Source organism: Stomoxys calcitrans, chromosome 5 (genome assembly GCF_963082655.1).
Source record: "Stomoxys calcitrans chromosome 5, idStoCalc2.1, whole genome shotgun sequence".
NCBI lineage: Eukaryota > Metazoa > Arthropoda > Insecta > Diptera > Muscidae > Stomoxys > Stomoxys calcitrans.
In genome coordinates, this window is record NC_081556.1 from 154,426,686 (window position 1) to 154,454,468 (window position 27,783).

At 38.7% G+C, this 27,783-nt stretch overlaps 2 protein-coding genes across 3 annotated transcripts in view; both read right to left on the bottom strand.

Annotated features, from left to right (window-relative positions):
- The window catches only part of LOC106094516 (regulator of G-protein signaling 17), a 123,576-nt gene extending 103,734 nt beyond the window's left edge, over positions 1 to 19,842 (bottom strand). The window contains exons 1-2 of one of the 2 annotated variants that reach the window (XM_059368951.1): positions 19,537 to 19,842; positions 12,000 to 12,950 (exon numbers count right to left, since the gene is read on the bottom strand). The gene's annotated coding sequence lies outside the window, so the exon portion shown is untranslated. Of the gene's footprint in view, positions 1 to 11,999; positions 12,951 to 13,306; positions 14,374 to 19,536 lie in introns of those variants that run through there. The other variant, XM_059368952.1, reaches the window with a different exon arrangement.
- A 3,597-nt stretch (positions 19,843 to 23,439) lies between these two features.
- Positions 23,440 to 26,408, bottom strand: LOC106091951 (ribosome biogenesis protein BOP1 homolog). Its single transcript, XM_013258674.2, has 5 exons — positions 26,189 to 26,408; positions 24,641 to 26,129; positions 24,093 to 24,580; positions 23,730 to 24,025; positions 23,440 to 23,667 (listed from the first exon to the last, which is right to left on the bottom strand). The coding sequence occupies exons 1-5, from the start codon at positions 26,303 to 26,305 to the stop codon at positions 23,514 to 23,516; spliced, it is 2,544 nt and encodes an 847-aa protein (XP_013114128.2). The 5' UTR covers positions 26,306 to 26,408; the 3' UTR covers positions 23,440 to 23,513.
- Positions 26,409 to 27,783: the final 1,375 nt, after the last annotated feature.

Consider the following 27,783-nt stretch of genomic DNA (forward strand, 5'->3'; position numbering starts at 1 on the left):
CCCATATATACCGATCTCCCGATTATGCTTTTTGAGCCCCTACCAAGCCCAATTCTTATCCGAATGGACTGAAATATTACCCAATGACTTCTCCTAAGGTCTTCAACATTCAATTCATTTATGATCCGAATCGGACTATAACTTGATATAGCTTCAATATCATAACAATTCTTATCCATTATTCCTTGTTTGCCTAAAAAGAGATACCGCGCAAAGAATTCGACAAATGCGATCCATGGTGGAGGGTATATAAAATTCGGCCGGACCAAACTCAGCACGTTCTCACTTTCTCTCGTTATTCTTGATTTTCTCGTGGATAGCGATTTTCTAGTGAGTCGAGATTTTGCTATGAGTCGTTGTTGTTGTTGTAGCAGTGTGTTGTACACTGAGGCGGCAGCCCTTGCCGATGAAGGACTTCATCGGGTCAATCCGGTACGTACAACCGGCTGCCATGGGATTTAGCTATGAGTCGTGATTTTCTAGTGAGTCGTGAATTTTCTCGAGATTCGTGATTTTCTCCTGAATCGTGATTTTTCGCCTTATTGTCTCATTCGTCGTGATTTTTTCGAGAGTCGTGATACTGAGAGTCGTGAACATGCTTAAGGTTAGGTTGCAACATTAAATCTGCCTATGAACATTCCATTGAGGAACAGGGGCAAACTTCTCACATATCAATGAGTACTGTCCGATTAAAGTTTAAGCTCAATGATAAGGGGCCTCCTTTGTATAGCCGAGTCCGACCGACATGCCGCAGTGTACGCATAGTACCCTACAAATGTCGCCCGAATTAGAAGAGGATAACCAGCGATGAAAAAATGTTTTCTGATGTTCTCGCCAGAATTCGAACCCAGGCTTCTTCGTCATAGGCGGACATGCTAACTGGAGATGTGCACGAGAGTAATCGTGTCACATGAATCACACGTGAGTCACGTGATTCGTGAGTGAGTTCCAAATCAAAATCACGACTTAGTTTTGGTATTCTTTTCGGCTTTCGGAAAAAGCGCTACAATTTTTAATTGTTTCGCGAGCGAAATTTGACAGCAATCAAATGTTTTTGTTTCCAAACCAAAACATCTTTTTTTATCTGCATTTTTTTGTTTTCTAACCAATAAAAAAAGGTTTAACCATTAAAAAAAAGGTGCCAACAATGGTAGCCCTAATGATTGTTAATAAAAATTTTTTTTTTGCCATTTTCCTCACTATATTGTCGAGATTACTAAGTTTTCGCCTATTTTTCTAAAAATTTTCGCTTCATGGAAAAATAGTTTTTCAACCGTGATTCGCAAGTTTTTCGAGAGTCGTGAATTTTCTCTTGAGTCGTGATTTTTCTCGTGAGTCGTGCGTGAGTAAAATTTTTGTCTCGTGAGTATGCGTGGACGTGAGTCGACATAAATAAGTCGTGCGTGAGCAAATAATTTTTTGTCTCGTGACCGTGAGTGAAAAATCATTCAAGTCCACATCTCTAATACTAAACTCTGCGCTAAGATGGCCTCTAGACTAAGTTAGGTTTAAGTGGCAGACTCAGAGGAGAATGAAGACGCCTTCTTGTTCCTACCATTGAATCATCCAGATCACTTTAAGCCCAATATATTGCGAATGTTCACTTCCGTTAAATCCGACAAGTTCTCAAAGAAATGTGAATCTAAAATGGAACTCCTTCTGACTATCAGTGCGGGACACACATACAGCAGATGATCTATAGTCTCATCTTCCTCGACGTTACTTCCCACCTTCAGTCTGTCACCAAGTTTTCCGATCAGACCTGTGACCTGTCATGGCGGACACAAAGACTGAAACGTTTGTTCTAGCCTGCAACAGCAAAGTGGTAGACCTCTTCAAATATAAATGGGGCCCCTAATTTTTGGAGTGTTCACAACCCCCAACTTGTGACCATCTGTCATTCGTTGCACTTTGGGCCTCAACCTGAAGACTAAGCTAAGATCTCAGCCGCGAAAAGAGGTCTGCAGCAGGCTTTTTATAATGCCGCAAAAAACTCAGGAAACAAACAGAGACATACATAGAGCACAAAGAAGAGAAGAGGGCATCACCTTTCACTTCTAAAGGGTGATTTTTTTGAGGTTAGGATTTTCATGCATTAGTATTTGACAGATCACGTGGGATTTCAGACATGGTGTCAAAGAGAAAGATGCTCAGTATGCTTTGACATTTCATCATGAATAGACTTACTAACGAGCAACGCTTGCAAATCATTGAATTTTATTACCAAAATCAGTGTTCGGTTCGAAATGTGTTCAAATTTTGACAAATTTTGTTCAGCGATGAGGCTCATTTCTGGTTGAATGGCTACGTAAATAAGCAAAATTGCCGCATTTGGAGTGAAGAGCAACCAGAAGCCGTTCAAGAACTGCCCATGCATCCCGAAAAATGCACTGTTTGGTGTGGTTTGTACGCTGGTGGAATCATTGGACCGTATTTTTTCAAAGATGCTGTTGGACGCAACGTTACGGTGAATGAACACATTTCGAACCGAACACTGATTTTGATAATAAAATTCAATGATTTGCAAGCGTTGCTCGTTAGTAAGTCTATTCATGATGAAATCTCAAAGCATACTGAGCATCTTTCTCTTTGACACCATGTCTGAAATCCCACGTGATCTGTCAAATACTAATGCATGAAAATCCTAACCTCAAAAAAATCACCCTATACAATTACCACTTACATAAATATGCCCTGTTGAGAGAGTGCGTTAATAATGCCTTTTAAAATACCGCCGAAGACAGGACTGCTTCACAACATTTTTAGAATGTCTTAAATTCAAAACAAGTAAAAAGGCATTACGTTAGGCCGGGGCGAACTTTGAATACCCACCACCTCGGGTATATATGTAAACCCCATTTCGTCACAATCCGGTGAAAATTGGATAACTTAAGCACCGAAATTCGGCACGGATATTGAGTGGTCTAATATATATGTAGAATTGGCAGATATATCCAATTGAAACCTGATCTGAACCATATTAAGGTCGGATATCATGAGGCTCAAAAAAATTCACTGTTTCAAATTTCAGCGAAATCGGGTAATAAAGAAAGCTTTTATGACCTTCAGACCCTTTATCGGGAGATCGGTCTATATGGCAGCTATATCTAAATATAGTCCGATCTGAACCATATTAAGGTCGGATATCAGGAGGCCAAAAATAACCCACTGTTTCAAATTTTAGCAAAATCGGTTAAAAAAAGAAAGCTTTAATGGGCTTCAGACCCTTTATCGGCATATCGGCTTTTATGGCAGCTATATCTAAATATAGTCCGATCTGAACCATATTTGGGTCAGTTTGCGAGAGGCCTAAAACTATTCACTGTTTCAAATTTCAGCAAAATCGGATAAAAAAAAGTTTTTATGGGCATTAGACCCTTTATCGGAAAATCGGTCTATATAGCAGCTATATCCAAATATGGTCCAATTTGGCCCGTTTAAGAACTTAACTAGCGTGCATCAAAAATACGTATCTGTGGCAAATTTTAGCTCAATATCTTAATTTTTGAAGGCTCTAGAGTGATTACAACAGACGGACGGACAAAAGGACAGACACACGGACATCCTTAAATTGTCTTAGGATTTTACGACGATCCGAAATATATATACTTTGTAGGGTCGGAAATTGACATTTCGATGTGTTGCAAACAGAAGGACTAAATGAATATACCCCCTATCCTACGGTGGTGGGTGTAAAAAGTAATTTAATGAACTTGACAAATGCGATCCATGGTGGAGGTTATATAAGATTCGGCCCGGCCGAACCTAGCATGCTTTTACTTGTTCAATCTTATGGTCAAAATCGGCTCAAAACTTGATATAGCTGCCATATAAACCGATCTCGAATCTTCACTTCTTGTGTATCTAGAAGGCTCAATTCCTATCCGATTTGGCTTAAATTTTGTATGTGGTATTTTGTTATGACTTCCAACAACTGTGCTAAGTAAGGTCAAAATCCATTCATAACCTGTTATAGCTGCCATATAAATCGATCTGGGATCTTTACCTCTTCAGTCTCTAGAGGGCGCAATTCTTATCAGTATCCTCTGTTTGCCTATAAAGAAATGCCGGGCAAAGAACTTGTTTTACCTTTAATGTGATGCTGGGCAAAGAACTTGACAAATGCGATCCATAGTGGAGGGTATATAAGATTCCGGCCGGCCGAATCTTGTTTTATTTAAATTTTTCTAAATATTTCAATATAATGAAAACAAAAAGTCCTCGAGCTTGAATTTGAACAGCAAAATTAAATACAACAGCAACATTTGCGGTCTTATTCACAACATTTTTATGTAGATTTGAAATAGGTTTATTTGACAGTCAAATAAACCTATTTTAAGGCTTTATAAAGTTTTGTGTATAAGGCTGTTAATTTTTTTACTCAAAAAAAATTTACAATAAAATTTTTTTTTTGAAGCAATTTTTACTATTTTATCAGGAGTCGGAGTGTAGATATTTTTCTCTACCCCGACTGCAGGCAAAATTGCTCGACTTCGACTCCGCAGCCCTGCCTGGAACATCGAGATTTGTATCAAGGATGACTCAGTGTAGGTAGCCGCCGCATGATCGAAGAGAAAGCTTCCTTAGTCTCTAAGCATAGTGGCTACACAATGCCTAGAGGCAGTAGGTGTAGCATTAAATTCAGGGTCGTCCTAAATGCGACTGTGATGCACAAACAAGTCATCCTTTCAATCCTATTGAATATTGAAAAGTAGGTGGTCTTTTATAGCGCCGTCCACCAGACTACAACACCATATACCCATGAACATTTCTTGAAAGAACAGTGCCAAACTTCTCACATTTCAAAGAGTGCTGCCCGATTCAATTTTAAGTTCACTGATAAGAGATCTTCTTTTTATACCCGAGTCCGAAAGGCGTGCGGCACCTCTTTCAGAAGAAGTTCTTACATTACAGAGTACCTAACAAATGTCGCCAACATAAGGAGGAGATAACCACCGCTGATAATTTGTTTGATGTTTTCACCAGGATTCAAACCTAGGCGTACGGCGGCCTAAACGTATATGCCAACCTCTACGCTACGGTGGCCTCCATTAGTATAGGTCTAACAACTACAATATATAACCAGTGCATGAAACACAGTTAAGACCGCCTAACTTATACCAATGATCAAGAATAGATCAAGAATTCAAGTAGGTTAGGTTAGGTTGAAGTGGCAGTCTGCCATCAGACTCAAAAATGCAAATTTTGCCCATGAATATTCCACTTAGCAACAGGGGCAAACTTCTAACATATCAATGAGTGCAGTCCGATTCAAGTTTAAGCTCAATGATAAGGGGCCTCCTTTTTATAGCCGAGTCCGAACGGCGTGCCACGGTGCGACACCTCTTTGGAGAGAAGTTTTACGTGGCATAGTACCTCACAAATGTTGCCAGCATTAGGAGGGGAAAACAACCGCTGAATTTTTTTTTTTCTGATGGTCTCGCCAGGATTCGAACCCAGGCGTTTAGCGTCATAGGCGGATATGCTAACCTCTGCGCTAAGGTGGCCTCCATCAGACTCATTTAGACATTTTCGTCCATTGTTATACTACAGGAACAGAAGAAGGAAGATGCCTTCTAATTCCAACAGTTGAACCATTCAGATCGCTTTAAAAAGCCCAATAATGGGCTCAATCAGGTAGGCTCTCAAAAAAATGAGAATTTAGAGTGGAGCTCCTTCTAACTGCTAGTGCGGGACACACACACACAGAAGGTGTTCTATAGTCTCTTCTTCCTCTTCGATGTCCTCACAGCTTCTGCAAAAGTCGCTGATGGCCACCTTCAGTCCATTTCAGCATGTTTTCCGATTAGACTGTGACCTGTTATGACGGACAGGCCTGTTCTTGTCAATAACAGCAAAGCAGTAGACCTCTTCAAGTCGAGATTAGGTCACATAGTTTGGAATGCTCACAGCCCCCTCTTTGTGACCATCTATCGTTCATTATTCTTCGAGGCATACCCTCAGAAGAAGAAGAGTTCAAGTAGCAGGACTGATACCATTCATGGAAATGTAGAGAAGATGTAGAGAAAAACGTGTGGGTTCGAATCCAGACGACATGTTGATGACATTTGTGAGGATTCAGCAGTGTAAAACTTCTCTACTATGTGGTTTTGCTCAGCGGTGCTCTGTTCGGGAGATTCCTTATCGTTGAGCATAAATTTGAACCGAACAATATTCATTGATATATGAGAAGTATTTTAAATGTGAAATGCTGTTGGGGGGGTGTGGACAAATTTGCATTTTACAAATGCAAATAACTAACTTAGAAAACCCCCATGCTATGTTGGTGGCGAGTGTATGGAAATTCCATTATTATTATTAATATACTTATTTGCACATTTTATTTAACAATCAATTTATAAATTAACTCACATTAGTCTGTTATGCCATTAACTATGCATGAATGCGTCATAACAAATTGATTTAGAACTGGGTTATTTACCCCACAAACAATCTACTGAAATAAATATAGCGACGGAGAGCTGTCCTATGCATTGAGGCTATTCGAAAAGAAAACCCCATGTGAAACTCTAGCCAACATAGCAGGCCTGACATGCCATAAGGCAGACTAGCTATGCTTGAGTCCTTGGACAAGGACTATCATAATGTCCATGGCAGCCAATCATGTAGTCTTCATGTAGTTGCGGTAGCAGCATTTGCAACCAGGTAGTTACTGTGATTCTAATTACCCTATTTTAGTAAACATAGAGCGAGAGAGAGAGAGAGAGTGAGAGCGAGAAGGACTATATAAAAATAAAATTAATAACACTTGAATATGATGACGACGATGATAATGATGATTGCAGGTGTAGGAGAAGCAAAGCCAGGCAAGGCAAGGCACGGCAAAAAAACATATTTTGTGTTAGGAGAAAAGTAATATCATAGCAAGCATGTGGCCTGCGTATGGAAATTTTAGTTAGTTACGAATAAGTCGGGCAAAAACACAATTGCGCGGATAGGCCAAGGAAGGAAGGAACGAAGGAAGGTCGTAACATACATACATCCGTACATTCTTCGAGCAAATGTATACCATATGTACGTACGCACATGGTAATGTGGCTTTAGGCAAGTGTACCAAAATTACAATAATTGTTGGGAAAACAGAAATGTTGTAAACTTTAAAGTGGGTCATGCCATACAAACTTAGGCATACCATACCAAAAAGAAAGAAAATATTTACAACTATGTTGTACAAGAAAATTCTATCATATTCTACGTATCAAGTAATTACTTGAAACTAATAAAAGAAGGAAGCCCAGTGCACATGATACATCTATTAGAAAAAGAAGCTACAGGAAAGCAAGAAAATTAAATAAAACCAGTAAGGAAAGGCAAAAGTCGCGCGAAGCCGACTACATAGTACCCTACACCACGGAGTATACGTAATACTTTTAATATATAGCACTTATATCTAAATCTAGTCAGACTTTAATTTTGCATACCTATTGAAATATCGAAAAGAAGGACTTGTAGGATTTTCTTACGATGGTACGAAAATTGTAGCTTTTACAGCCTTAAAAGTCGAAACGCATAAAAGATATATATGGGAGTTCTATCTAAATTTGATTCGATTTTGATGAAAATTTGCACACATATTAATACGTCACAAAAAGGACTTCGTGCCAAATTTGTTAAAGATCGGACCGAAATTGTAGCTCCTACAGCTTCAAAAGGGCATATCGGATGAAAGATATATATGGGAGCTACATATAGATCTGATCCGATTCTGATAAAATTTCGCACACATATTGGGACGACACCAGAAGCACTTCGTGCCAAATTTGGTAAAGATCGGACCAAAATTGTGCCTTCTACAGCCTTAATAGGTCATATCGGATGAAAGATATATATGGGAGCTATATCTAAATCAGAACCGATTTTGATGAAATTTTGCACATGTTTAAGACGTCACACGAAACATCTCATGCTAAATTTGGTAAAGATCGGACCAAAATTGTGGCTCCTACAGCTTGAAAAGGGCATATCGGATGAAAGATATATATCGGAGCTATATCTAAATCTGAACCGATTTTAATGAAATTTTGCACATATATTAAGACGTCCAAAAAAAAAAACACTTCGTGCCAAGTTTTGTAAGGATCGGACCAAAATTGTGCCTTCTACAGCCTTAATTGGTCATATCGGATGAAAGTTATATATGAGAGCTTTATCTAATTCTGAACCGATTTAGATGAAATTTTGCACATGTATTAAGACGTCCCACGAAACATCTCATGCTAAATTTGGTAAAGATCGGGCCAAAATTGTAGCTCCTACAGCTTCAAAAGGGCATATCGGATGAAAGATATATATGGGAGCTATATCTAAATCTGAACCGATTTTGATGAAATTTTGCACACATATTAATACGTCATAAAAAGGACTTCGTGCCAAGTTTTGTAAGGATCGGATAGATTGTGCCTTCTACAGCCTTAATTGGTCATATCGGATGAAAGTTATATATGGGAGCTATATCTAATTCTGAACCGATTTTGATGAAATTTTATACATGTATAAAGACGTCACACGAAACATCTCATGCTGAATTTGGGAAACATCGGAATAAAATTGTGGCTCCTACAGCTTAAAAAGGGCATATCGGATAATAGATATATATGGGAGCTATATCTAATTCTGGACCGATTTTTTCGAAATCAATATCGTTCGTCCTGGGACCAAAAAAGAGACTTATGCTAAATTTTGTGAAAATCGAACAACAAATGCGACCTGTATCTTGATTACAAGAATACGAGGACAGACGAACATAGCAAAATCGAATCAGGAAGTGATTCTAAGCCGATCCGTATACTTATCAATGGGTCTAGCTCTTCTCCTTCTTAGCGTTACAAACAAATACACAAATCTATAATACCCTGTACCACAGTGGTGGTACACGGTATTATAGAGGTGGTTTTCCCCTCCTAATGCTGGCAACATTTATGAGGTACTATGCCATGTAAAACTTCTATCCAAAGAGGTGTCGCACTGTGGCACGCCGTTTGGACTTGGCTATAAAAGGAGGCCCTTATCATTGAGCTTAAAACTTGAATCGGACTGCACTCATTGATATGTGAGAAGTTTGCCACTGTTCCTTAGTGGAATGTTCATGGGCAAAATTTGTAAATTTGTATTGTGGGAGTTGAAAAGGAAAGCCAATTTAACATGAAAACGCAGACAGAGTGACTTAGCCAGATTGAATCTGAAAGCGATTCTGAGTTGATCGATATACTTATCAATGGACCTATCTCTCTTCCTTTTGTATGTTACAAACAAATGCTCTTAATTTTAATACCCTGTACCATAGTAGAGGTGTAAGGTATATAAATATGAACCTATATAAGGGAGTGATTTTGCATTTTGAGAACACGAGAGTTTTTTTCAATTTTGCTAATAAAAAAATTACCTATTTTGAAGTACATATAACACCCGTTTAAGGTTTCATACTTTTTAAACATTTTACTTAAAACGCATCTTCCATAAGTCTTCTTTACAATAAAAACAAGTATAAACGTGTTAAGTTTGGCTGTGCCGAACTTTGGATACCCACCTCCTCGGGTATATATAAAAACCATCTTTCGTCATAGTCCGGTGAAAAACTGCCTAACATAAGTCACTGTGTCGAATTTCAGCGAAATCGGATAATAAATGCGCCTTTTATGGGCCCAAGACTTTAAATTGAGAGATCGGTCCATATGGCAAATATGTCCATATCTTAACCGATCTGGACCAAATTGAAGAAGAAATCGAAGGGCCTAACACAACTCACTGTCCCAAATTTCGACAACATCGAACAACAAATACACCTTTTATGGGCCCAAGACCTTAAATCCAGAGATTGGTATATATGGCAGCTATATCCAAATCTGGACCGATCGGGGCCAAATTAAAGAAAGGTTTAGAGTAGCCTAACAGAACTCACTGTTCCAAATTTCAGGAAAATCGAATAATAAATGGGGCTTTGATTGGACTAAGACCTTAAATCGGCGGATCGGTCTATGTGGGGGCTCTATGAAGATATAGTCCGATATAGCCCATCTTCGAACTAAACCAGCTTATAGACAAAAAAAAATCTGCGCACAGTATCAGCTCAATATCTCTATTTTTAAAGACTGTAGCGTGATTTTAACAGACGGACGAACGGACATGGCTACATCGTTTGACATTTTTACGACGATCAAGAATGTATACAAACTTTATAGGGTCGGATATGAATATTGCGATGTGTTGCAAATGGATTGAAAAAATTAATATACCTCCATTATTCGGTGGTGGGTATAAAAATGATTTAAGCAAGTTTTTTCAAAAAACACTTACTAATCAACACTCATAGAAAAAAGTTAGCTGAAAATAGCAAACGCTGTCTGCTGAATACTAGTAGTTAATTTTGCTCCTATTGCAGCAGTAGTTCTGCTACACTCATAGAAAAAAAATTGCTGAAACTAGCAAACACTGTCTGCCGAATATTAGTAGTTTATGCTATTACGGGTAGTTCAGCTATTGGGTTGCACAAAAAGTAATTGCGGATTTTTCATATAGTCGGCGTTGACAAATTTTTTCACAGCTTGTGACTCTGTAATTGCATTCTTTCTTCTGTCAGTTATCAGCTGTTACTTTTAGCTTGCTTTAGAAAAAAAGTGTAAAAAAAGTATATTTGATTAAAGTTCATTCTAAGTTTTATTAAAAATTCATTTACTTTCTTTTAAAAAATCCGCAATTACTTTTTGGGCAACCCAATATTACAGCAGTAGTACTGAAATTTCGGAGTAACAGGCTTACTGCTGAAAAGTCTGTTGTTTCCTGAAATGACAGCTGCTTAAAATAAAATTAAAATCATCTCTTCCAAGAAATGTTTTTAAAAAGATCTAAAAAGTGCCTAAAGTAATCAAAACAAGTAACCGACTTTTGTGCTTAAAACCAAAGATTTTGTTAGTTGAAATAGAAGTAAGAAATGTTTGCTAATACATCAGCCCTATGTTTGCTGAAACAGCAGTAATGTCTGCTGTCCCATTTTCAGCAGACAAAAACTGCTGCTGCAAACATTTATGCTGTTTTGAATAACAAATTTGGTGCAGTGTATTACAGCAGTAGTACTGCAATTTCAGAGTGCAGGCTTACTGTTGAAAAGTCTGTTGTTTGCTGAAAGTGACTGCTTAATTATGAAGGGGATGTTAGAAGAAAAAATAGAACACATATGTAAATGTGTATCTTAGTGGATGTTAATATTCCACAAATTAAAATCATCTCTTCCAACAAAATTTCTAAAAAATTCCAAAAGTAATCAAAACAAGTAACAGGCAACCATAAAAAGTTGGGTTTTTTTCAGCAGACTTGTGTACTCAAAACAACAGATTTTGTTAGTTGAAATAGCAGTAAGCAATGTTTGCTAATACAGTAGCCCTATGTTTGCTGAAACAGCAGTAATGTCTGCTTTCTCATTTTAAGCAGACAAAAACTGCTGTTTTAACAAACATGTTTGCTGTTTTGAATAACAAATTTGGTTGAGTGAATGAAAATACATTTTTTTACGAAAAAATTTAAAAAAATCGGGTATTATATTTTTTTTTTACTTCCAAACTGTATAAGACTTAATTGAATAGTCGGATATGGATGCGGTAATGTCGCTGTAAATTCTATCGGCAATGAAAATCGAACCGCAATTACCTAGTAAAGGTCGAATATCCAGAATATCCGAACTATAGCAAACAAGAAAATGCTTGAAAATGAACCTTTCAAAATTTCTAATAGTTATCTCTACCATTGTAAAAGAAGGACAAACTCGTACCTACCTAAAGAAGTTAGTTTATTTATATGTACAAATAACCTAACCTGAAGGTTTGTCAACTTTTGCCGAATTGACCGGACACTGAATTTCCGTTTTATCACAACTCGTGACCCACTTTACTATTCAATTATTCTGTTCATAACTAAAAACACATGTTGTATTTTGGAAACAACAACTCGTGTACTTTTGCTTGTACTCGCACTATAATACAACTTACCTTAGATCTGATAAAAATGTGTGCTGTGGCGTTGGGGCTATGCTGTTGCTATTGTTGTTGTTGTTGTTCCTGTTGTTGTTGTTGTTTTTGTCAGTGCCGATGGAGCTGGTGGGGTGAGGTTGATGATGTCGAAGAGGTAGAAAACAAAACCAAAAAAACTATCCGCACACATTCGATCGAATACACAACAATTCCAACTCTTCTCTCGAAAGCACAACAACAATTTCGATACGATTTCGATACGTTTCTCTAACGTCCCGATACGAAATAATCTGCCAAAAATATGGCATATATATATGTGATGACCACCACCACACTATACTATCTAAAGATAAACCGATAAAGGTATCGATCGATTCCTTTAATTTCCAAAGAAAGTTGATATTACGCAGGTGATGAGTAGGGTGTAAAAATGATGTTGTTCAACTAGGGCTAATGTTGCTCGTTGTCGCTGATGATGATGATGATGATGATAACAATGTCGTTGCTCGTGATGATGATAACGATGTTGATGTGCTCTTGAGATTTCGTTGCTCTAGTTTTTCTGTTGATGTTGTCCAAGTTGTTTCAGCATTTTTGCTTACAATTTATTGCCAGCAACAGAAAGGATGTCGCTACGTTTCGCAACAGCAACCACGAAAACAATGACGGGAAACCGAACAAGCGAGCGCCACTGCGAGGGCCACCCCAATATTTTACATGCACATTCACCCGTGTAATTAAATATTTTTTCTTTTAATTTTTTTGTTTTCTTTCCTTTTTGAGATTTTTTTATTTTTTTTCAATTCAACCAATTCTTTTTTACAATTATTTTTCGTTTTATCTTCTTTGTTTTGTTTGTTGCTATTTTAAACAATTTTTTGGGGGCTTTTGGCTTTACATGCTCTACACTCTACACTCTATTTTTGCTCTTTGCGATTGTTTGTGTTGTTGTTTTTGGGGCCTGATAACCTGAAAATAGGAGAGGACACACGCACACATAATTTGTTGACGCTTGCTGCTGCTGTTGGCTGATGTGTTTGCTATTGTTGTTATTGTTGTTGTTAAATGCAAATGAACCAAAAATAACAAGGAAAAAACGTTGTATGACTCTCTAGTTTTTTTTGTATGTATTACTGGGTTGTTGTTTTTTTGTTGTTGTTGTCCATATTGCGGTTTTCATACAACACTAAACAACTTTGCATATCCCTCAGCTATGCACTCTCTCGTTTTCTTTTTTTAATATTCCCTGCGGTGTGTTTTTGCTTTTTTGCTCTCAAATCATTGATAATCGTTTAATAGATTTGTAAACAATTTGGTTTTATTACATGTTTGTTTGATTTTGTTTTTTTTGCTTGTTGTATTATCGTGCAACATTGTTTTTGTGATCTGTATTTTGATTTTTTCTTTTTGTTGTTGTGGCCTCTTTCATTCTATTCAAGTCCCGACCGTGCTCAATATAAAAACATGCGCTGGTGGCAAACGGACGACTACACACGACATTGTTGACGACGCTGAAAGCTGTGCTGTGCTCTGCTCTGCTGGGCCGTGAGTGTTGTGTTTATGTTGTTTGTGTATCTACGTGCTGTTCCTATTGAGTGGGTGGTGGTTGAGGGGGTGAGTTGTGATGGGTTTAAAGACTTGCCAGATTGTCAGGGGAGATTTTAATGAAGTTAAAAGAAAGCAAACAGCAAGTACATATAAAATTGCTTATTTTGCGGTTGTTCGCAAACGTCATTTCTAAGATTCCTAATTCTATTTATACATTACACATCTATATAAATACACAGCTGAGCTTGGTAGAATACCCCATTTATCAGGAAATGCTTAAGCATATGACAAATCCATCTATCATAAAATGTAAATGTGTGATGTCTGGTGTACAGAAATAGCCCGTCGTAACAATAATCAAAAGAATGGATGCTACACTGAAAAAAAAGTTGGCCCAATTCGTAGGATTTTAAAAATGAGAACAAGCCAAAGAAACAAAATTTTTAAAATAAAGTTGCTAACCTTAAATATAAATTAACGGACTTGACCATCCGTCTCAAATTTTGATCGTTTATTGATTCTTATGTTACTTCATAGCTGACTGTCCAATTATTATTTTTTGAAGAATTCTTTTTTTAAACTTAGCACCATACCTTAAAAAACTAAACATTTAAAGACACTCCTATTTCAATTTCAATTTCAATTTCCTAACTTTCAACGATATTTTGACCTTCGTTTTAGACATTTGTTTTTAATAACAAGACGCAAAATTAAGCGTTTATTAACCTATCATTTAAAACAAAAAAATCCTCAAAATGAAGGAAAATATTTTTCACCAAAGGAAATGTTTCCGTAAAAAGTTGTCTGTCCGACATGTCTGCACATACACTGATGGAAAAAGGACTGCACTTTGTCGATCGATTTTAAGTCGATCTAGCCATGTCCCTCCGTCCGTCTGTCGAAAGCACGCTAACTTTCGAAGGAGTGAAGCTAGGCGCTTGAAAATTTGCACAAATACTTTTTATTAGTGTAGGTCGGTTGGGATTGTAAATGGGCCATATCGGTCCATGTTTTGATATAGCTGCCATAATTTGTTAGGTATGATTCAAATCGGTTTATAATCTGGTATAGATATCATATAAATCGGTCTTGGATCTTGACTTCTCGAGCCTCTAGAGGGCGCAATTCTCATCCGATTTAGTTGAAATTTTGTATGAGGTGTTTCGTTATGACTTCCAGTGACTGTGCTAAGTATGACGCAAATCGGTACATAATCTGATAAAGCTGCCATATAAACCGATCTGTTATCTGATAAAATGTTTTAAAACGATTTGTGTGCGTAAAAACGTGTTCAAATACTCGACAGCGGTGAAAGTTGAAATAGTAAAAACTTTATGTACGTTATCTATATCAAAAGCATGATCAAATCTTTTGTGTGTTGGTGTATTCATATAAACAAGTAAAAAGGTCGGGCCGAACTTTGAATACCCACCACCTCGGGTATATATGAAAACCACCTTTCGTCATAATCCGGTGAAAAATGCTGTTTGGTATTGGAATGAGCACGTTTGGTATAAACTTTTCTCTGGGTGTAAATATATTAGATTTCCCTCGGCAGTGTGTTCCAACAACATGACAATCACTTCTCACGTTTTTAGTTACGATGTCAGTAAGACATCGGATGATTCATCCGATTGTCGGACAGAAATCGGAAAATTTTGTCAGCTTTCGAACCTCTGACAGGGGAAAGACAGGTCCTCAGTAACTTTGAATGACGTAACAATGGCTGATCCGAACCGTAAATTTTCTGGGCTCCCGGAGAGTGACAAGGTAAAGAGGAGACCCATTCGCCATATTCGTGGTCGCCGATCCAATAAACAACGATCACAATTGCCATGTACGAAGTTACAAAAAGTCACCCCCATCTCTTAAACTTTGATGTACCGTGAGTCGAGTACAGATCGATCTCTCTTTTCTCGCCAGTAACCAAGACGCTTAAGGGACTTCTCCTCCCGAGCTTAATTGGAAAATTTCCACTTGCTGAGCACCAGCATGGATTACGTATATTACATAGCATGACGACTACTTTGCACGTGGTCTTAATCAGTTCAGGTCAAGCGATAGCACGATCCTCGCGACTCTGGACCTCTAAAAATCCTTCGATACGGTCAGTCATGATACGCTTTTTAAGAACATCGTTTACACATCCCTCCAGCTGAGCCTAAAACTTGGATTACGAACTATTTGGGTGGTCTGTCCGTAGAGTGAAACCGGGAGTTCCCCAGGGCGGGGTGATAAATACGGCACTGTTTAAACTCAACCTCTCCTCTATTACTCACCACACGTGCCGACGATAGTACGATCATAATTTCGGGCCTCCTCGTTAATGACATCTGCGTGAAATTAAGGTAGTAACCTTGCCGATCTTGCGGGTTTATTTCCCTGCCAGAAATTTCAAGATATCCGCCTCCAAATCTTCAGGCACACTGTTCACTACATCGTCATCGGTTATGAATAAGAAATTGAACGTGATAGTCGAGGGTATAAGAATTCCGACCACCAAATATCCTAAAATACTTTCATCACATTTGACAACCTTTATAAGATTCCGCGCATGCGAATGCAATTTATGACAGTGTTAAGAGTGGAAACTAGGTCGTCAAGTCAATTGCCGGCAGCACTTGGGATGCTAACCAAGCAACCCTGTTGACTACATACAAAACAATTATCCGTTCATTGGTAAACTATGCAGCGCTGATGTGGCTCCCCAGCTGAGCTACACAATGTTAAATAACATTCAGACTTGTCAGAAATCTGCTCTAAGTTCCTACCCGTGGGAAGGGACAACTATTTGCTATTGCAGAGACTAACCCGATCACCATCTTGTGGATAGGCTTCCACCTCCCAAAGATATCAGGTTGGATCTGCACGACCTAGAGGGTGAGGTTCAGCTAGAGAAACTAGAGAAAACTCTAGAGCAGATGGCGTTTTAAGTGGGTCTGGATAGCATTCACTCAGACACGGAAACAGAAGCGTCGAACAGCTACCGAGTGAACGCAGGCCTTGGAGATCAACTTCCACCCATTGCACATGAAAACGGTATTCACCCGCGGCAAACTAGTGTAGTTCTGACTGAATTCCGGCAAACTAGAGTAGTTCTGAGTCAATTCCGACTCAAACAGAGCTAAGATTGTTGCCAGTATGTTGGATGTATGCCCCAATTGTAACCTGGGACCACACGACACACGTCATCTGTTTAACTGCCCAGCCAATTCTTCTCGACTTAGGACCAGATCCCTATATGGACGCACCTTAGCTTAGTTGCAGAGTTCCTAGATCTGGATTTTTAACAGAATCCAGCAGACGAATGCTGGCAACACAACACACTGCTACAACAACAAAATTGTGCAAAATTCAGACAGTATTTTAATTTGCCTTCTTGGATGTTATCACCCTAATGGCCAAATTTCCCCTTGCAGGACATTATTATGATCAAGTCGGAAAAATAACTCGGTTTCGGATCCTTAATGTAGACACACAGTCTCTTTAGTTGTATGCTTTTCGTTACACATGTGGTAACTATACCAAAGTGCGGGAGACTAGTGCCAACGGCACCAGACTTAAGTGCAGTCTCAAATACCAGATCAACAACCTCTTCCAATCCAGCTAGGTTACTTTTCACCGCCACGATTATCCCGCAACAATTTACCTGTCTCTTACCTCTCTCCCATCACTGCCTCATTTTTAACCTGTATATCAATCGGACGAAAATTCAGAATTATTTGCAATTTCCTAGTGGGCGTACTTCTCTTAGTCCCGCCTATGTCGAAAAACTAGTTCTCTAAAGCTGTAGTAATGTTTTTATGTTCGTCTACTTCGCCGTCGTTAGCGTCGAAAGCACGCTAACTTTTGAAGGAGTAAAGCTAGCCGCTTGAAAATTTGCACAAATACTTTTTATTAGTGTAGGTCGGTTGGGATTGTAAATGGGCCACATCGGTCCATGTTTTGATATAGCTGCCATATAACCCGATCTTGGGTCTTGACTTCTTGAGCGTCTAGAGGGCGCAGTTCTCATCCGATTTGGCACAAATTTTGAACAACGGCTTCTTCAACATACGTGTGCAATATGGTCTGAATCGATCTATAGCTTGATACAGCTCTCATGTAATCGGACTATAACTTGATATAGCTCCTTCTCCTCCGTCCTTATTCATTATTCTTTGTTAACCTAAAAAGAGATTCTGCGCAAAGAACTCGATAGATGCGATCCATGGTGGAGGGCATATAAGATTCGGCCCGGCCCGAAACTTAGCACGCTTTTACTTATCTTAAACTTGAATCGGACAGCACTCATTGATATGTGAGAAGTTTGCCCCTGTTCCTTAATGGAATGTTCGTGGGCAAATTCGCATTTGCATGATCATGTTAAATTGCTATGCCAAAATTAGTACCCTTACTTTGTCATAAAATTTTCTTTTGGGATCAAATTTTTACTAAAATGAATATTATTTGATGTTATCGAATGATATCGATAACAATGTTTCATAAATTCCTCGTCTAAAACACATGGTCTACAAACTTCAAAGTATTAGAATCCTCGTGTTTCTCTCTCTCAATATCCAATTAATTATATAGTTAATTAAACAACAACACTTTTCTTCAGTTACTACAATCTGGCATCGCCTTTGTAATGATGCGAGTAAAAGGAATGCAAAAGCACTTCCACTTCTGTGTTTAAAGAGTAGTCACTACTTATGATTAATGATGAGGGAGGTGGTAGTGGTTGAGTTCTAAGAGAGAGACTAAGTGCTAAGACAGTAAATAAGAGAGAGAGATAGAGTGAGAGAGAAGGAGGAGTGAGTAATGAATGAGTAAAGCAGGTGTCGTATTTTGATTTTTTCTTGTCGTGGTCGTCGTCGTCGTCGTCATCGTAGTCACTGTCGCCATCACCATTAACAAAGCCATCGTTGTTGTTTGCTTTTTTTCCTTTTTAAAACCATTTACAAACAACATCAAGAGTAGCAGCAACAGCAGCAATCATAAAAAACACAAGCCAGCAAGCAGGAATAAATTATGCCTTGGGCAAGGGACTGTTAGGCTGAATTTGGGGATTTGGAAAACTGGGCAATGGGCAAAGGGGAGGATGATGATGAGGACAAAACATCACTTGGCAAACATGTTCGAACGCACAACAATGTCACTGTCACTGGAATTTCTAAGATTTTGAATTACTACACATGAGATTTCTGGTTCCCTTGCCTTCTGGTGTACACAAGAGGGGGGGTGGGGGGGTAATTGCGTTTTGTACATGAACTTTGGGGTCAATTCAAGCAAACAGCTCAACTCGCCTTGGCTCACTCAGAGCATTTCATTCATGCACTCAAATTTCAGTGGAAAATTATGACCATGATGATGGCTATCTTCATCACTTTCATCCCATTACACCCGCCCCTCGGTACTTGTGTGCGAAACTAAGCTGCCTGTGTGCTGGCTGACTGGCGATGATAGTGATGACGATGATGATGCTCCCACTAGGGCAATGATCAAACATATTTTCTTTTACACTTAGTTTTTTTTTCCCCAACATTTTTTCTATTATTTGCTATTGACCACAAAGTGAGAAGTTTATACATTTTTTTTCTTGTTATTATTTCTTATTGTCGTTGTTTGCCTTCCATACACCGTATGTGCGTACGTGGTATATATTTTATTGTGTGCCAGAGTGGATATAGAATATTTTTTTCTCCTTTTTTTCGTAAAAGATTTCTTTTTGGTATGCAATTTTTTGTGTATTTCTTCTTCTTTTTCTCTACTCAATTTGTATTCAATTTATGCACAACTCAATTTCCTTTGCCGCAGCAGAATTCATCAATTCAACAATTTATGCCAAATATAGATTTTACATTCCTTTTTGGTTTTATTTTTTTTTTTTTTCTTTTGTATTTTTGCCTCTTTATCTGGCTTTTTGTGGCATTTGCTTTTCTGTGTGTGCCTTTAATTGATTGTATGTAAATTACTTGGACACATTCACATTGTGGTTGTACACTTTTTTACACTTTTTCTCTACCTCAAGCGCGTCGTAGTTGTTTAAACTCCATCGAAAATCACTGAAATCCGAGAAATCCTTCTTTTTGTTCTGTTCCGTTCAATCTACCAAATGCAGAGTTTCTTTCATTTTGGTTGCCACAGTATGCGAGTGTGTCGAGTTCGTGTGTCCCGTGCGCCTACGTTTATTTGCAAGGGTGTGCGTTTGTGTGTGTATGTGTGTGTGTATGTTTGTTGGCTGTTTTAGTTTGTTTTGTGTTGTAGAGCAAGGAAAAAGTGTGTGTGGCGTTAAAACATCGTCGGCCAAACTGTTTGGCAGCGGAAGAGAAATTTTATACTAAACTCATCGATGGGTAATTGAAAGATTATTTGGCCAACATTTTTGGCTGCTATGAAACGGCTGCAGAGCTCTCCCAACATTCCAGTGAGTAATAACTAATAATTCTCTCTCTCTCTCTCTCTCTCTCCCTACCACAACACAAAAGTCAGAGAAAGAGCAAAGCTTGTGCATTTTATCTAAATGTCAAGCGGAGAGATCCTACACACAGCCATAGGGTTTTTTTATTGCCATTAAAAGCTCTTTTCAGCATCTTCATCTAGTCTTGTTATTGTTGTTGTTGTACACAGTAAGTCTATTGCAAACTAAAAGATTTCCTTTCGTTAAATTCTCAGCTATCGATAAGAAATGCAGCAAAACCAAACAAACTAACAGGTGGTGGCTGTGGTGGACGCCATAGAAAAGTCTCTAGGCCCACATAAAGCTTAGATGCGACCAAGAAATATGTTAAGGATTTTGGATGACAAAACAGTAAGCAATACAAACAATAATGGGGCTTTAGTTACCAATTGTTAATGCAATCAAACACGAAGAGTGATTAAGAGATTGACTAACGAACAACAACAACAGTCGACCGCCTTATTTGTAAAACCCATGGAGCGTATACATGTTTGAATTGCGTATACGTCTCAACATGCACAATGACAACGGTACATAGTTGTAAACAATGGTAGATGAAAAAAATAACAAAAATTATTTGGTCATGACATGCATATACAGTGTCGTGCAAAATGAAAGCAATGCTTTTGCTACTTGGTGGAAAATATCAAGGACATTTTCGCCAAAGAAAATACTTCAATAAAATTTTTCCAAAAGGTAAAAATTTTTTGGAAATTCCCTATAAAGAAAAATCTTTGGAGATTCAAAATTCAATTTTTTTTCTTAAACTTAATTTGAATAAGCGCAAAACTACAATAGAAAGTTTACTGTTTACTTAAGTTAAATAATTTTTTTTGCAACGACATATTTTCAAAGAAATATTCTCTTCAAACTATTTTAAAAAATGTAATATAATTTTTCCTAAAAACAACATTTCTATCACTAAAGTTCTCTAAGAACAAAAGGTGAATGAAATTATCTCTAAAAGCCAAATCTTAATAAAATTAAAAAGCATGCTAAGTTCGGCCCGGCCGAATCTTATGTACCCCCCACCATGGATCGCATTTGTCGAGTTCTTTTCCCGGTATCTCTTTTTAGGCAAAAATATGATAAAAGAAAAAATTTCAATGACATTGGAGCTACAATATCAAGTTATCGGAGATTCGGACCATAACTGAATTGAATGTTGGAGACAATAGTAGAAGTCGTTGTGTAAAATTTCAGACAATTCGAATAAAAATTGCGCCCTTTAGTGGCTCAAGAAGTAAAATAGTGAGATTGGTTTATATGGGAGCTATATCAGGCTAAAGACCGATTTAGACCATAATAGACACGTATGTTGAAGGTCATGAAAGAAGTCGTTGAACAAAATTTCAGCCAAATCGGATAATAATTGCGACCTCTAGAGGTTCAAGAAGTCAAGATCGCAAATCCGTAGTAATATCGGTATCAGTAATATATTATGCCAACGTGGACAACAGGAGTGGGCCGTACGCAATAAAAAACCTACATCCATTTCAAAACGCATCCGTAAGGACCATCACGGGATGCCTACAGATGACAAACATAGACCATCTAAACGAGGAAAACAAGATCGTTACAGTTAAAGATTACAGTGAACTGCTCTCTTAACAGTATACTCTGAACTGCTACCAGGAGTATCACCTGAATTTCCATCTCCATCCATTCCATATTAAGCTAAAAACCCTTCCGAGACATATCAGGAGTATTTGGATGTGTAAGGGCTCCAACAACACATCACCTATCCACTCATAATCTCCTGTTGTTGTTGTTGTAGCAGTTTATTGTGTTCTATCTTTCGTCTGCTTGATTCTGTTGAGTGTCAAGACCCAGGAAATCTGCGACTAAGATGGGGTGCGTCCACAGGGATCTGCGACTGAGTCGAGTGGGTCTGGACGGGTAGTTAAACAGGTGACGTGTATCGTGCGGTCCCTGGTTACAATCGGAACATACATCTTGCACGTCGGCATCAATCCTTGTTCTGTAGAAGTTGAGGTGACTGCATCTGCTGGAACGTAATTGAGCCAGAACTACTCTAGTTTGCCGGGGGAGGTCAATTTCTTCCGGTGAAATGGGAGGAGGTCGTTCTCCAAGGAATACATTCATCCGATAGCTATTTACCGCATCTGCTACCATGTCTGCACGAATATTGTCTAGACCTGCTTGATATGCCGTAGCGCTAACCTCACGCCCTAGATCATGTAGATCGGTGGTGCTGTTGTACTTCTATTTGATTGGAATGTAGACACAGTTAAATAATCAATGGCCATAATGTTCCCGTGGCGAGGTATCCTTTGGGCCAAAACGAGTTTGGTCATCCAGGATCGCTTGACGCTTGATCGCTACCTCCACAAACAAATGCTGCTACAACAACAAACTGATTTTAAAATCAGTCCCCCAGCGATCGGGTCTACCAAAAGCAGCTTTCCAATGTTCGTTGCCTCAAAGTATGTGGCTACAGCAACAAGTATGTGAATCCCATGGCAGCCAGTTGCACGTAAGGGATTGAACCGATTGAGTCCTTCATCGGCAAATGCTGCCGCCTCAGTGTACATTGTGCAACACACACTGCAACAACAACAACACGGGATATAGATGTGAGCACCACACAAGCTGGAACATTAAGGTCCGATCTGGGTGGTGTTTATTGCTGTCATGAGAAGCGCGTCCCAGGTTGCGGATAGTGGAATATTCCATACGGAGTAGCTGTAACTGCAGTCGCGGGCAATTAGCGGTATCGATTCGAGGGTCTTAGTGTGAGGTCGGGTTGCACTGGCTCTTACACAAATACTGAGTGCCCGATATGACAAGGCGGGTTATTGACGCCTTTAAATTACCAATGGCCACCATGTTTCCACGGCGATCGGACCTTTGGATAGAAACGAGCTTGCTCTCCTACATGAGCATGACGAGGATCGCCACCTCTACATGAAAATGTGGTTACAACAACAACATCAACTGATATTCGTATATCTGGCTTAATAGGGATCGTAGCTTTGATCAATGATTTTTACATTCGAGCATCTTGCTTCTAGCATAACACCTCTAGCAGAATAATTTAACGAGATAATACTCACGAATAGTTTTACAGCATTTATCTGGGCGCCATGAGGGGAAGTTGGCATGTTTTGCGACTCCAACTCAGCTTCCCAATATACAAAGGCTTATACAAACATATAAATACCAAAAGCAACAAAACTGTAGGACCAAACATTACCATTCCCTTGGCAGCCGTTTGTACGTACCCGGATTGACCCGATGGATTCCTTCATCGGCAAGGGCTGCCGCCTCAGTGTACAACACACTGCTACAACAACAATAGCAACAACCAAACATTACAACCGTTACACCAGTTCCTCCAAAAACGCGCTTACTTCCCAATGAATATCCAAGCCTTGCAACTTGTATACAACTCTCTAAAACATGTACAATCTTCACTTCATTTTCTATTGAAATAAAAATATTTACCATTTTTAAAACCTAAAGCAAGTCACAAAAACTATGATAAGATATACTTAAAACATTAAGAATACACATGGAGTCTATGTGTAAAGTCTAATTGTTGCATCTGCACCTGTTGAAAATATCCAAGGCTGCACAGGGTGCCAAGCAACATCGAGAACACCAAACTCCTCACGTTTCTCATGAGTCTGGAGTTTTTTCAAGGGCACAATCAAAGGATTTTGAAGCAAATCACTGAAAAGATAAACACAAACATTTAACAATAAATACTTGCAATCCCATGAGCATCAACTTACTTATAGACCATGCCATGCGATACAATAACGGACTGATCATCACTCGCCGAAGCAAATAGGGGGTAGCGCAAATGATAGGCCACACTGCGCACTGCATTCTTATGCAAACGCATTGTCTGATAGGGTTTAGTGGAGAGATCCAAATCAAACCACAATATTTTCTTGTCATATGTGGACACCAACAAATTGTCACCCTTTGGATGTATAGCCATGCCGGAAATCCATTTTGAATTGGTCAACAGTTTTTTGATGAGCTCTTGTTTCACCAAATCATAGATACGAATATTGTGTTGAGTCTAAACAAAACCAAAAATGGTTTAAAAAAAATATTCAAAAACTAACAAAAAAAACAGTCATACTCACCGCAACAAACAAACAAGGCTTAATGGGGTGGAACAAGACACATTGTATTAGGCCTTTGCTTTTGGCAAAGGGTATTTGTGAACGTCTCTTGGACAATTGATGAATCAAAGCTGAACGATTTGCTCCCTCTGGCATCACGGTGGCTACGTAATCACCCCTACCATGCCAAGTGACCTGGCGTATGGGTTTGAAATGAGTGATGACAAGCCGCACGCCCTTTTCTTGTTCAGCTGCCTCAGCTTTAGACCACTGAACTGCCGTTTTAATTCTCTCACTTTCCAAACTGTCTATTTGAGGCTCCTCGGATAGTAGGTCATCGGTTTTTTTCACCAACATTTTATCACCAACTTTGGGATTTATAAGCAACAGTCGATTTCCAGAGGCCACTGCAATAATAGACAGCTTGGCATTGGGACACCAGGCAACACAGCGGACAACATCGTCAGTCTCAATTGTGCGAATACAGCGACCAGTGGCAATTTCCCAAACTAAAAACAAGAAGAAACCGAAATCAACTAATATTGCAATTGAACAAAACTGTAACTTACTCTTGACAGTTTTATCATCTGACCCCGAAACAATGTATTCCCCTTTGGGTTCCACACTAACAGAGCGCACCAAGTCGGTATGCCCTTTGTACACCAAACTCTCGACAGTGGGAAATGGTTGCAAATCTTTGGGTGATGGCAATTTCGGTATCAAATATTCGGCATCAATGTTGAGTTTAACTCGCCTAGCCCTAGGGCATAGATACAAATCCAGGCAACGCAAGAAACGTTCTCGCAAATAACGAGGATAGGCGGGCACCTCACGCAATGAACGATATTTTTGTGGCATGAAGTGTAACTTGCGTTTGTGGGGTTCGTCTTTAAGTTTGAGCCATTCCTTCTGCTCTTTCTCATCGAATAGATATTCGGGAGGTGGATTATATGATTCGGCATGGCCTGGCAAATCACGCTTAGGCGCCGAAACTGGGTCATGTATGCGCCTCATGTCTTCGCGGCTGGTATCGGTCTCCCAAAGCATATAGAATTTTGGTCCACGCTTGGCTTTCTTCTCCTTCTCCAGCTCCTCCATGGTCTTCATCCATCCCATTTTCAAGGCATGCACCATGCGTCCCACCTTCTTTTTCTCGGAAACGGAAGGAAGGAACGACCGTTTGTGGTCGGGAACATTTTTTATGGGCATCTTTTCCACCTCCGAAGTAAACCATTCGATCCAGGGAGCATACTCATTGTGGTCTTGATTGGGAATGCGACCCGAGTTAATACGTTTGATCAATTCAATGTCGGCATCTGTGAGTACCACCTCTTGACCAGTTTGAGGATCCTTAACTGTCCTCCAGAAGTTAGGATCTTCAATTTTGCGCAAGAAATCGTCTATTTGATCCCCCTTGGGTGGTTTGATAATTTTTTTGGCATCCCAATCATAGCCAATATGCTTGTAATCATCATACCAATGCATGGGAATGTTACCAACTGTGTTGCGGATATCTTCTTCATCAGATGTATCGGAATTTTCATATTCATGGTATGATGTTTTTGTATCAGTGCCCGAGATTTTACCCCTTTTGCCTTTTTTTAATTCATTACTGAAATCGTTTAAGGCCTTGGCAGGGTCTGCCGACTTCGAGGTGGAAGCTTGTGGTTTGGTTTTTTCTTTTTTTGTTAACAGTTTATTTTCTTCAATGGCTTTAGTTTTGCCTTTGATGGCTTCCACTTCATCGTCACTGCTTTGATCGTCATCATCATCATCATCTTCCTCTTCGTCATCATCATCTTCCTCATCGCCAGAAATGTCTTCAATGTCGGCCTCATCAATGCTGTCTTCTTCATCGTCTTCCTCATTACCATCATCCTCATCGTCTTCTTTATCTTCATTGCCATTCTCCGTTTGCTTCGCGGACTTTTTAGAGGTGTAGTTGCCATCATCATCACTCTCGAATTCCAAAATACTATCGTCGGACAGATAGTTCTGATCTATGCCCTCATCATCTGTGTTGTCACCTTCTGCCTCGTTGACTTTTTGCAACAAATCCTAAAAGACAGTTAAATTTAACAAAAACTTTTCACTTTCAAAGAAAATATTAGTCCAACCTGTTCCTCGTCTTCATCACTGTTGCTATCAGATTCATACTTTTCATGGATGGGTGCCTCCCTTTTCTTTTCTGTAGCAGTCGCCGACACTTTTCTTTTGTTTGTTTTCTTTGCCATTTTGTAAATCTATCGAATTGTTATTAAATAAATATATTTTCGCTGCTAGAAGGACAAAAAGACTACAAGAAACTGTTTCCAATAAACACGCCGCACGTGTTGTAAGAACAGGGATGCCAACGCACAAGTAATTGCAATATGCAAGAGAGAAGTCAAAGAAAGTAAAAAAATCGGATTTGTTTAAATTCTCCAAATATATTATAAATTATAAGATAAACTCCTAGTATTTTTATAAATTAATAATGCTATAAATGGCCATTTAAATTCATTAATTAGTAAAGGCCCTTGTAACAAAAGATAGCTAACAAACCAAATAACAAAAAGTGTGCAACCCTCTGTAAATTGAATCAACATATGTGTTCCTAAACTGCGAGTCATACGTTTACGCATGTCAAATCAGCTACAGGGTGTCTAAAGTAAACGCATTAGAGGTATAAACACAATATTGAAGGATATTAACAGCCGTTATGTATTATTATATGGCAAAAATGTTAAAATATTGTTTTTCTTTTAACTACATAAACCAAAATTAATATTTTTATTTAATAGTGCCGAACATGAGGCGCAAGTTTTATTTACACAGTGTCGAAATCTCCTTTTTTTGCGTTCTTGCCAAAGTGTTTTTTACACACTTTCGAAAATGTCTTGCTGTTGTTGTTGTTCAACGTTGTTGCCAAACTGCACTGCCAACTCGCATTAAGCCTAGCACTGTCTTCGACTTTTCATACGAACAACTATCAAATCTCACAAACGGTTTGACAGATAGTGCACTCAATATTTTGTTGTTGGCCAACTGCCACTACTTGTAACAGAATATATCTTGCCTATCACCTATATATAAAACAAAAATTAGTAAAAATTAAACCCCGTTTACACTGCTCTTTAAATCCGGATTTAATGGCTCGATCATCTGTTTTTCCTCTACAAAATCAGCTGACTAGAGCCTTAAATCCGTATTTAATGAGCAGTGTAAACGGAGTTTTAGGATATGGGTTTATATAGAAGCAATATTAATGCATGAACCGATTTAGAGCACATCAAAAACCAGCTGGAAATCATGAGAGAAATCATTGTACAAAATTTTAATCTAATCGGATGAAAATTGCGAAGTAAAAAGGGAGATTATTAAATCTCCCTTTTTACTTCGCAATTTTCAAGCTATATCAGTTTATGGGCCGATTCGAACGATACTGAAATAAAACAACAACACCAAGAAGGACGATTGAAAAATGTATGATTAGGATATATTCATGATCGGATCGCTTATATATATAGTGGAACTTTGCCGAAGGTGTCAATAAGAACAAGTAAAAAGGCATTAAGTTCGGCCGGGCCGAACTTTGGAGACCCACCATCTCGGGTATATATGTAAATCCCCTTTCATCGCAATCCGGTGATAATTGGACAACGTATGCACCCAAATTAGGCACGGAAATTGAGTGGTCTACTAAATTTAAGTCACTCTTGAATTTTGTACT